This window comes from Solenopsis invicta, chromosome 11, assembly GCF_016802725.1.
Source record: "Solenopsis invicta isolate M01_SB chromosome 11, UNIL_Sinv_3.0, whole genome shotgun sequence".
Taxonomy (NCBI): Eukaryota; Metazoa; Arthropoda; class Insecta; order Hymenoptera; family Formicidae; genus Solenopsis; species Solenopsis invicta.
The window spans coordinates 7,085,109-7,097,634 of record NC_052674.1 but is presented as its reverse complement, the minus strand read 5'-3'; the positions used below and the strand labels follow the sequence as shown (position 1 = coordinate 7,097,634).

The 12,526-nt window shown below is 44.8% G+C and overlaps 1 protein-coding gene across 4 annotated transcripts in view; it reads right to left on the bottom strand.

Moving 5' to 3' along the window:
• The window catches only part of LOC105200313 (POU domain, class 6, transcription factor 1), a 112,299-nt gene extending 100,538 nt beyond the window's left edge, over positions 1–11,761 (bottom strand). For 2 of the 4 annotated variants that reach the window (XM_011167794.3, XM_011167815.3), the window contains exons 1-2: positions 10,150–11,761; positions 395–690 (exon numbers count right to left, since the gene is read on the bottom strand). In XM_011167794.3, coding sequence (XP_011166096.1) covers positions 395–661 — 267 coding nt within the window. In that variant the 5' untranslated portion in view covers positions 662–690; positions 10,150–11,761. The remainder of the gene's footprint in view (positions 1–394; positions 691–10,149) is intronic. The other 2 variants (XM_011167808.3, XM_026132499.2) reach the window with 1 other exon arrangement.
• Positions 11,762–12,526: the final 765 nt, after the last annotated feature.

Sequence of the window (12,526 nt, the reverse complement as noted above, 5' to 3'; positions counted from 1 at the left end):
CACAAAACCGTTAGTAACGAGTGTGACGACCGCCTCGATCGTCGGACGCTTTAGTACTACCATATCTCGATCGCTTCAGCTGAAGCATGGGTCGAGCAATCGCTCGAGATTGCTAACCGACAGAAATAGGCCGTCGGTATCTTACACAGTAATTAACTACACTTTGCTACATCAAGCTGAAATATATACATTAAGCCGAAATAGTTTTTTAAGCACTACGCGCTCGTTTTTGCGACAGTAATCCTTAGTGCTTGTCATGCAACGTGTGGCGATTTCCACCCGGTCATCGCCAAGCGAAACCGCTCGGCGAGCAAAACACATCGAAAATGAACAATCAAAAGCGGTTAGCCGATTTCCAACATCAATAATCAATGAGAGGGATTCCTGCGCTTACCTCGCTCTTGAGATTCAATGGGACATCGCAGGGGGCGTCCAGCTCTGCCTCCGCTTTCACCTGATGAGACAGCATACTGTGGCTGTGCCGGGGCGGTACGGCGGTCGCCAGCATGTTGGAATGCTGCAGATGCTGAAGACGAGACTGGAGATGGGGCTGGTGGTGATAAGGCGTCGACAATTGGGTGTTCAGAGTGCGAAGATCAGCTGGCGGGGAAGCGGGCGCAGCAGTACTGCTCTGTTCCTCCTCGGCCGAACCCTCCGCCATGTCAGCCTTGCATCCCGGGGACTCGTAATCTGCAAATCGACCAAAACTCTCGGAGGACCGTTCTAATAGCGGGCGCGCAGCCCCTGGTACGACGCAATCCCATTATAGCGCGAATATAATTCGCGCGTTTCGATTCAATAGCGCGAAACGATCGCGTCGTACCTAATATAATGATCTCGCATTTTCGAATCGACGCCATTTTATAAATTTCAATAAATTACAGAGCGCAAAAAATTACGTATGTGAGATTTCCATTGTAGATAATGGAATAATGTTTATTGAATAATCGTATTTCAATTCACGGATATTTGGATACTTAACTTAATAATTAAATAAAAACTGAGCAGCTATAAATATATATGTGATACTTTTTTTTTTCTTTTTCAATAAAAACAGGCAAAGTAATTCGCCGTAAAGGATAAGCAGCCTTGTTAAACGATCGATAGCAATTTGAATTGCTTTTGGTTTTTCGAGTACCGAGGGAAAAGACGACACGCGAGATGCTAATTAAACTGGCGCGCCGCGACGCGCGGTACCGCATCAGCCATATCGAACGGCAGCGCGTGCAGCTGTTAAGAATGCAGACACTGGAAATTAGAAGGAGGCCCGTTCATCTTCCAACTTCAAAGCAAAAACATTTGGTTGGCGCATCGCATCGGATGAGAGAGAAGAGGATGCGCGTTGCTACGCAAGAGGAACCGAGGGAGGTTCCAGAATAAAATCGCCGCGACTAACGCACTGCCGCCCGCAGGCATCTCCTCGCCTTCCCCCCTCCCTCCATCGACCTCCTCGCGTTTATCCGCCTAATTATTTTTATCTAAGCGTTCAGTTAGTAAGAATTCAAGGGCAATGAAATCACTACCGTCTGGACACGCCGTTCTCTCGTCGCCTTCTGTTCCCTCTTTCCTCCACTACCTCCGCCATCACCACCGCCTCCGCCGCCGCCTGCCTCGTCGCGCCGCGGCGGCCGTCGTATACTTGGTGAACGCAACTAATAACATCTGCTTCTATTTTTGCGCTGGCCCGAGTCCAGCGCTTTACTTTTTAAAAGCCGCGCGCCTATGACGAACGGCTGGATGGATCATCGAGCGGAAGCCCGGGCGTGGGGGGCCGAGAGTGAAACGAGCCGGTTATTCTGGACAAATTATTGTCAAAGGGCGAGAAAACACCTTCTGCCTGCGAGCTACTTTGTTCCTCATAAAAGGCGTTTTATAATGGCCATCGTAAAAATATTTGATGCTGTGCTTTAAAACGACGGCGTGTTTATAATAAAAGCGTTAGGTTGTTGGGTACCAAATAGACCGCTCACAAGTGCAAACTCTGGTGTTAATGTCGCCTGTTCCCTATAAATATAGGTGTCCTGACGCGTCCGCGATGTGTGGCGTCTGCTTAGCGACAATTGCGAAAGCTCGAGAAAGATACCAAGATGACTGAGCGAGAGAAACGCACGAGAAACGTTCTTTTTCTAACGAAGCCACAGACTGCCGCCGATTGCTATGTGGCTTTGAACTAAAATGATTTATGCCATTCCTCACGAACCGAAAAGCAAGAAAAATGAGCAAGATTTATCTCTGCGTCCGCTCGACATTGTCCACCTGTTTTCACATTATTTTACTGCTATACTTTCAATTCGTCGCGTTAACCGCAGCCATTTCGAATGTCTACAAAAATTTGTAACAATGCAAATTTCTCAAACAAAATCAACTCTTTCTAATATATTTTTCTTTTAACAGATAATAAATATTTTATGACAAAAAAAAGTTTTTTTCAATAAATGGGGGATGTCCCAATTTCTAAATTGTTTTTTCTCTTACATCACAAAATACGATCTTTTAATTTTTTTTTTTTATAATAAAGTTATATAAATACGCTAATTAAATGACACATTTTTGAATATATGAGATAAGATACACTTTTTAATATAAAGTTATTTCTATATTCTTTTATCAATTATATCGTGATAATTAACAATGACTATAATTTACAATGAATACGTACACACACAAAATATTGCGGAAAGACAATTATATCGCACTCAAATACTATACTTAACAATTGCTGTGTGCGTGAATGTGTATGTATCTTAATCAATTAAAATGGCAAAATAAGTCAGCCTAATATGCAGAGATCGCAGCTAGGCGAAGAGATGGCATCGATCATCGCTACGAGGAAATAATTTACACAACGTACAACGAGAGAAGCTTTGCCGCTAATTAAGCTGATTAATAAGCATTATTCGATTTTTGAGCCATGAGAGCGACTGCCGATAAATAGGTTGAAGATGAATTCTTATCGATGTTCGTCTCAAAGACAAAATTGACATATGGTAATTCCATCCTCAGATGTAATCAACGAGCAAGTTGATATTACGCAAATGCATTGGAATTAATTACACTCGAAGATTTCTGATGCTCGTAATAAAATAAAATTTTGCTTTGTGCGTGTGCAAAAAAAAAATCCCAGAGTATTTAATCTCCGAACATTTTTTTCCCATTCTACAAGAACGCGCCACCAGAGCACAGGACGATATGCAACCTATCTTTTTTCCGTTTGCAGTCATTAATTTCCGTCGGAATCATATTAATCGCTGTAGGGCTGCGCCCGTGAAATTACTAGACGCTTTAACCACCGGCTGTCCAAACCGAATTCGTCCGCAGCGATTATTATATCGCGTCCTGAGGTCTAATGCCGGGTATTCCGAAAGCTAGCCAATTAGTATCGTCGATTTGGATGCTTTAATGAGAGTGCGGTTTCATTAGTGTATCGCATCGCCCTCACGGTTCGTGATTTGTGAAATAGAAGAGGAATTCTTAACCGAACGAAGATATCGCGAGTGATTATAGCGCGATCGTTCAAACGTCACCATAGTCAACCGTTTGAAAATTGGTACCTTCGTCGTGCGACCTTGAAAAATGCGTTATTCACGATCGAGATCACATAAATCTTTCGAAAAAGGGAGAAGAGGCTACCCGCAGGCTTCTTCTACGAGTTATTCGACATACAAATTAAATCGGGCATTCCATGTATAAGCAATATTTTATGTTCCATCCAGACTACTCTGCTTAAAATTTTCCATTTCTCCCACCGTATGATCGAGTTATTCGGAAGATCTCGACAAAATGAATCTCCTTTCGCATCGTATTGCCAATCCTCTTTCGCAGGCCGCCGCGCCGTTCTCCCGCCGCGACTTCTCCGGTGGTAATCACTTGCTGAATAAACGGTGAAAGTCCATGTAAAAGGATGCGCGATTAATACGCCAAGGCGATTGATATGGGAATCACTCCGGGATCTCCGAAGGCAATTAAAATGGGCGCGTTACGCACGACGCTGTCATCCGATCAGACGCGACGCGACGCGATACGATGCTATGCGATGCGATGCGTTCTACCGCGTGAAGACGTTCTCAGGAGGATTGGCAGTCATCCACCCTCGGGAGGGTTGCCCTCGGGCGACACCCACCGTTTCCTGATTTTGTCGTGTTCCCTTATGCGTTCCTCCCTCTCGCTTTTTCTCACGCCAGTCAATCCGCGTCTTTCTTCCGCGTCCTGCTCTTAGCCCGCGGCACGCATCGCCATTTCACATTATAGTTCTATAGCCCACATCGTCGCCGTCGTCGTCGTCGTCGTTGTCGTCGTCGTCGACGACGACGGCGACGTGGAAGCAGCGTCAGCGGCAGCGTGCAATTAAGGGGTTGATTGATGTTAATTCAAAGGGTAATTAAGAATGTTGCGCATAAAAATTCAGTAATTTATGGTCATTGGGGATAATTATATGTTGACCAGCTTGTAATTGCAAGCGCTTCGTGGTATAGCGCTCCGTGTACTCGTTCAGGGTTCGCGGGTAGCTACCTAGTCCGCGATGAAAATGTATGAGTGTGTGTATGTGTGTGTGTGTGTGTGTGCGAACCTCTCGGAGTATGTGCGGGCGGGGATATACGGTCTCAGATCGCGGCTTATTATAGGGGCCAGTAGATAAGGTGGGTTTAGAAACAACCGGGCGCCTCTGGCCAGCAGCTAGTTTCTACGTAGCCGCCGACATTCTCCTCTTGGTACGACGCTGCTCCGGGCTATGGAGGTGTGTATAAACCACCTAAGCCTCCGAGGCGGCCGCGATTTACGAGGCCGATTCCCGACCGCCAAGACGGCGGTTTTAGAATTCTAGGCCCGGTCCAATTCGCGCACGACGCGGCGCGGCGCGGCGCGACGCGACGCACAAATCGCGATGCTGCGTGTCTGGGGTGCGCTCCGCGTGCGGTGTTCAAGTCGTCGCTATAAATAACCGAACGCGGATAATCGCCATATGGCCACGCATGCAGCGAACCACTGACCGTTTCTTCGTAGTACTGACGATGCTTCTCTTTCAATTTCCTGGTAGGAGTCTATTCGTCGAGAGCTTTTCGCCCGAGACCCGCCAATTGCGCATTGGCATTTCCAGTTTCTTGAAACGATGACGCAAAGAACGGAAATCCGTTGAATCGTATCTGTCTAATCGAATTCTAATCGACTCTGATAACCTCTCCATAGTTGTAATTTCGTAAAGATCAACAAATGAGATTCATTAAAAAAAGAAGAAAGTCTGAAAAAGAATCTTCGGTTCATCGATATGGTTGAGAGGGTGAACAACCCGATAGACGAGCGTGTGGCGTGGGCAACCCTCCTACTTAAAACACTGCCAATGAAAAGGTCCCAGCGGGACCAGTTGGCAACCGCCCATCGCGACATTGTCCTTGCCGAGTCTTTTTTTTTCACGATCCCGTAATCGACCGGGCGCCCTAATGGCAAGGCATAATCGTGGCTTTCTGGCGTCTAACCGAGCATTAACGCTAAAGAGAAGTAAGAAAGGAACTCGCGCGCGCACATAAACGTGCTCGTGTACGGTCGATTCGGATTACCCGATAGATACTCGCGCCGGTTTGCTACGATCGAGCAGTAAATGCAATATAATAAGCGTACGATAGATTAAACCGCTTCGTGCTACCCTTCTGTATAGCAGTTTCGCTTCACTAGCACGAGCGAGCATAATTAAGGCGAGCGTACAAAGAATCTCGGCCGCATCCGTGTTAGTTAATTCGCATCGACCTTTAACTCGCGTACGTACATAGGCATATCGGCTAAGGTAATGGCCGTTTCGTGCGATACCATTCTGTCAGAAATCCGAGGGGCTTTGTCCCGAGTCACGAAACGCAAGGATTAAACTGAACAGCGCGCCGTTAATGCGACTGTGCGAACGGCTCGTTGAGATTGACGCTCCGGTTTCGGAGTATGCGTGCTGTAAGAGCGTGTGCGTGAGCGCATCGGCGGGCGCGAGAGTGCTCATAAATCGGGGCCGAAGGGGTTCGGCATCAACACGCGTTATCCAAGACGCGATATTTTACGCCCTCTCGGAATTCCGCTATTACAAACATTCCGCATTATTCCGGCAAAATTCTTTTTCGAGGCGGTAAAATCGAAGCGAAAGCTAATCCAGTACACAGAAATGAGTTCAGCGGACGAAAATAGAATTGTATGCGCGAAAAGGTTCTGACAATGACGAACGTCTATTATTAATCCGTGTCACTTCAATTAAAAATGTGACTTTCCTACTTTACTCGATAAACGATACTCATTCGCCATTCGATATTGCGTCTTGCGAGTTTGACGAGTATCACTTTGTGCTAAATTTCGGCACTACGGCGCAAGGAATATGCCTAACAGCTCCGCGCGACCGTAATTGTCGGAGGCGCAGGAAGAATATTTTATGCTTTACGGCGCCAGCGTCGTTGAGGTTTTGCCGGATAAAAAAAAAGTGTCAGCCCGTTGGCTAAATCAGAGCTCCGAGTGCATTAAACTCCGAATTACCACAAATAGAACTTTAACCGCACATGCCCATTATAATGGCACCCCCCGCTGAAGATGTATTTACGTACTAAACCGTCTTCTGGTGGCTCACGCTGAGTCGTCGGAATTAACATCTGGCCCCAAAAACGCGCTACTCGCTTCATTGGCTCCCTTTTTCTCATTCTTATAGACTAACTAACTGTTCCACTAGAAACACTCTTGATTATTTCTAGATGAATGCGCACATTCTCGCTCTTAAAATGATCTGATAATTCCTAGGTATTAAAGGACAAAAAGTTAAGCGTTGTCAAAAAGTTAAGGCAGTACAGAAAATTATGTTGTAATTTTCAAACAAAGAGATAGAAAAATGTCAACGGTCATCGAACGGATTACTAAGAGTTTTCTTGATTTATTGATATTTTCTTCCCGTCCGCAAAGAGAACACTGGTAGCGTGTGTTGGAGACAGAATGATTTTGAAAGTGGTTTTACATGTAAATTAGGTCTATTAAAATATCAGAATATAGTTCAGCCGACATTTAAAAACACGAGGGCTGAGGCAACTCTCTATCCGTCAAATCGTAAGCCGCTCCGAGCTATTACGTGCGTGCGTGTTTCTTCATGAATTATTAGAATTAATGAGCTCGTGCACACATTGCTTTCTTTCTACAATGTGCGAAGGCCAGTCATAAATATGCCAGCGGGGGAATTTCGGAGTAACAAAGCAATGTTATTTTTGCGCCGCATAATTTGTTAAGTCATTTACGTATTTCATGTAACTACTATAATTCAATATAATATAGAATTAAACTTTTTATAGAAATTTCTTTATCGTTGACGAATATAATAACGGTAGGATTTGCGAACGTAAAGAGTTTGACTTTTTTTGGCGACATGCATGAAAAATCGACAGAGATAGGGCTAAAGGAAGTAATGTACTTGTAATTTGCGCAAGCAGCAAATAATCGTTGCTCTTAGGCAGCAGCATGTGAAACGACGGATAAGTGTAATACCTCACACTTGACACGCCGAGTTTGCAGCAAAACTTTCTTACCCGGAATGATTTCCGAGTCGATAATCGATGAAGATTCTCCGGCGGAAAACAGAATAGCGTTGCTGTAAAGCGAGCTGGAAGTGGGTAAAGTTGTAGAACGAAATGTTATCGTGCGCCGGATTGTCGGCAGGGGTTGAACCGGGTGAAGGGAAAGCCTTGAATGGGGAAGCCAACGAGAGCGGGAGCAAGGGTGGCGAGAAGAAGAGGAAAGAGAGAAAAGGAAGAGAGAGAACGATGAGGGATGAAGCGAAAAGATAAAAGAAGGGGATTCGTTTTCTTGACCTCGACAACAAATATAGCGATCCTCGTGATCTCCGATTGTAATTTTCTCAAATTAATTCAACAAAGAAAATTCTTACTGCTCTTTTCTCTATAATAACAATGTTTAATAGTTTAATCGCGACAATAAAACAATTGTTTAATCTGTCTCTTTCGACTAATTCGTTAATATTAATTAAAACAGAAATATTGTAAAAAAAAAACAAGAAATATTCAATAATTTTTTACGACATAATGTAAGTTGTGAGATTGTTGAATATTTTTCGATTTTGTACGTGTAATATGTGGAGAGAGCTTGAAACAAAGCCTCGCTGAAATTCGGCATCGTTTAGTCAAGATGAAACGCCTCGCTTTCTTTGTGTCGATTCCAAAGCGCCAAACTCCAACGATATCGCGAGTCAAGTGTTTCCTTTGGGATTTTCTGCTTTCAACTCTCTGCGTCTATTCCCACCGACAATGATTCGCTTGGCCAACCTCGACTATCTCGCTTCCACTTACGGTGGCTAGAATTTACCGCTCTCCCTCTCTTCCTACTCCTCCAACCCTCTCTCTCACCAACCCTCCGTGTTCCCGAGGCGGCAAGCAAAGAACTCTCCTACCCTCGGGCAGCTCACACTGATTTTCCACCCTCGTCACCCTTCCCGTCCACCACCATCACCCCCTCTTCCTCCACCTCTGCTTCTGCCTCCTCTCCACCCCCAGAGCTCACGCCGTCACTCGTAGTCACGCCACCAACACGTGCTCCTGTTTACCTCTCCGGTCATATGGTCGGGGAGATGACGCGATGCAACGACATTGCCGTTTAATCACAAAAATATCTGCCAACATATCTCGCGCGATCGAAAAAAGTTTGTACAGGTCGAGAATATTATAAAAATTATTTCGTAAGAGAGAAGTAAGAATAATAGAGAGACGTAAATATATATATTAATGAGGACAAGTGTGAAAATTCAATATTGCAATCTCATTACTTATGAGCTATTATCAGATCTGTTATTGGATTTTATTCTGGACTACTGTGTACACAAACTTTGATTACCTCATTTACTATACTTGACGTAGCATTATACCCGAATTGTCGATAAATAACATTATTTCTCAGACAGTTTATATAGTAAAATGAATTATTTCCTCAGCGATTGTGTCATCGCGCAATAGATTATTGCTTTGACATATATATCATTCAAAATCAATATCGTTTCCTTTACGAATGCGCCACTAACTTTTCGATATAAATTGAGAAACGACAAGTTATTTCATCAAATCTCAGGAAATTATTAATTAATTAGTCAAATATTTCCAAATTCTGATATATATTCCTCTTAAATTAAAATGGAACTGTAATTTCGTTTCTCAAATTACAAAACTTAGCTTTTATTTTTAGTATCTTAGTAACTACCTGCGCTCAGAATAAATTATGTCGGACATCTTAAAAATAGCTTATATCATATTCCTGCTAATCATGATAATTACTCGTGTACTGTGTCTCTCATCAGATATAATATCCACGTGATATTTCTCCGCATTTCTCCACAAAAGACAGTGAAGACTAAGAGAATCCTGCACGACCGCATTACATTTACATGCTCGGCCGATCCCTTAATTAGCATTTCCAGGTCATACACTTGACGTAGATGCGAGTATACGCGAGCGCGCATAATTATCGCGCTAATTATTAGTACGTAGCTAAGTATCTGGATGAAATTATCACCGAGTTGAAGTGAAGCATAGAGAATGAAACACCGTTTTCGATCCCCCTGCCAGCAGAATTCCCGCGTGACCAAGCTTTGGGAGAGGAACTTCCTTAATTACCGAGATTAACTTAATGATATCGAAGCAACGATTATCGCTCACGAAGCACGCAATTATCGCGTGCGGCAATATATACGCACGGTAATGGAAAGGGACAGATCTTAGGGCTGACTTCTCCCTTATTTTTTTCTACTAATCGTTCTACGTCTTAATGATTCAAGTCTTAATCTCTATCTATCTTTTATTAATGTACTAAACATTAACAGGCGCGGGGAAAAGATTCTATCACTTTGAAAAGATTGTATCCAATTGTTTTTTAATTGTCTCTTAAAGTTACGACATGAAATATGCAAAATGTGAAATTAATTAATTTCCATTCCCGTGTCTGTTCCCGAGGTCGATCTAAACGCGCTTACACGCGTGTGCATGTGGTGCATGCGCAGGCGCGTCCGTACACGCGGCTAATCGGTGTGCGAATGTGAGACTACACACGTGCAGCCGACCGGGCGCGCATTTAGAAGACCCGTCTAATTACCGAGATTAGCCTGAGCTTATAATAAGCAGAAGCAAACTCGTGCCTGACACTCACCTGAGGCGATCTGTGACTGATGTATTTGGGACGTCGTCCTGACGTGGATTTATTTAACGGTTGTTATTTATCTCCGCCACGGTGCAATTCCGTCGCGGTCTTCGCCGATCTTCGCCGATCAGCCGTCTGTCTTGTCCTCGTTCCTTCTCCGATGCCGCGTTTACACCCGGTTGACCCGTCTTAATTCCCTTGGAGAGCTTCTTCTGCCGCCTCCTCACCTCGCTCGCGAGTTTCACGATCTTCCGGTAATTTTCCTACAGCGAATATTAACGGACTGTTCTGAGAGAAGTGGCGGGTCGACGTCGAGAAACGGACGTTTCACTGATACATCGGCCGCCGGTGACATCAGCCTACTTAATTACAACGGGTAATTGCAAGTAATTAGGAGTGATCAAGAAGCAAACAGTTAATTGCCCACTGCTTCATGAAACACCGCTCAATCGATCCCACTTCTCCTCGTCTCGTATCCGCTCAAGGCGATATTTGTAATTAAAAGAAATCCGGAAGATAAACGTTTTCAAAACTTTTTTAATTTTCGAACAACTCCCGTTTTCTGGATGTCCGAAGTGTTTTGAGATAAACGATACTTCCAGTTCGATCCTTGACACAAGATGCTACGGCGCGTCACCGGACAGATAACCCACGCTAGATAGCACACGTTTCCGTGTAATGTGCTTTTAATTATTTTATTTGCGCGCGTCAAACCATGCACTACGTAGTTGTTGTCCGTAACGTGTAATTTTGCGTTGAAAAACACTGACGTGTCCACGTGATGATCACGCGCGCGTCGTAATTATCAGCACATCTGTCGCGATAATTAGAAGCTTATTAGAGCCTTAGTCCTTGTTTCATCGCTTTCTTCTGTTCAACGATAGCTCATGTACTCTATTCCTTCTCGGAGCCGGTAGATTAATCGTGACACTCACGCCAATATCGTCGAGTTCTTTGATCGCCGTTTGATTAATTTTGTTTCACTTGTTCTGCGCATTCACTTGTGCCGCGATTTAACGTTTCCACGCATTCACTCTCAATTTACGTTCGGTAAACGCGAAGCAAATTGGAGCGATGAGTCACGTAAGTAATTGCCACCGTGATTTTAAATAGCTGCAACAACGCAATTGTCATCAAAGTCAACCTCTTAACCGGTAATTCTTTGATCGCATGTTTCACTGATCAACTGTCACAGAGTTCGCTGTCCCGCGAGGCGCACCGAAAGAAGTCCCACCCCTGCGGCCACGTGCTGATAGGCCGGACAAATCGGCGCACGCAGCTGCATACAAGTTTTAAACTCCCTGTGATCACTCTCTGCTTCACAAACACTAGCTTTTCACCAACACGTCGCGAACGATTCTTGCGATGGAGGTGTCGATCGTTCGTTCTCGTCTGGCTTCTTTCTTCTGATTACAATTATCTCGAGCCTTCCGATTCCTAGTAAAATTCTTCCACGATCGGCACTGCGGACGACGATCCAGATCCCGCACGGGTTCAGTGTCTCGGAGAAGGCAGTCGATTCACTCTTCTTCGTGTTGTCCTTGCTCGGCAGCGTGGTCGTGCACGTTGCGCGGTTGAAGCTCGACGCGAAAACTCGGACCTGAACCCTGACGGTCCGCAGTCTGGCTGCGTAGTGGCCCCGGCGTACAACCGAGGGAAGAACAGCCCGCCGTGACGACTCTCCCGCCTGGTGGATAGTTCCGGTAGAAGGGGTAATGGAGGCGGTGCGATGGGCGGTACCGATGCGCGGAGGTGGTCCGCGAGTTACTCGCGAGATCCCGTTGTTATGATTGTTATGAGTGTCCGAGCTGCCTCCCGCGATGCACTTTGGGGGTGGTACAGCCGCGAGAGGTACCTCTGTCCGTCTCTGTTTTTCCAGCGTGTTCGCATCTCGCTCGCTCTGTAATATAACCACCACGAGCTCGAACGAGCTCGTAACCGTGATGCAAATCAGCCCGACGGGGCTGGTGAGTTCGCCGGCGGGGATACCCGGGAGGAGCGATCGGCACCAAGGACTGATACCGACTCCCAGAGAGTCTGCCGAGGGAGGAAAGAAGATGATCGGCACGTAGGTAACAGTGTGATTTTAAGGACTAATCGCTGGAATCGAGAGATTCTCTCAATCAGTATTGTCTGTTGGATAGTTGGCCGTTAAGAAGCTCGCTGGTATCATTGGAGAACGCTTTGTTAGCGACGTTGTACGTTGTAAGGAAAAATTCAATAGATTCGCTTTTGCTTGTAAAAAGTTACGTTTTTATCATTGTGATAATATTTGACAAAGAAAATAGAAGAGTTTCTATACGTAGACTCGCTAATCAATCATAAAACTATTTATCAAAAAAGATGATATATAAGTGCAAAAATAAGTTGTAATATAGAAAAAATT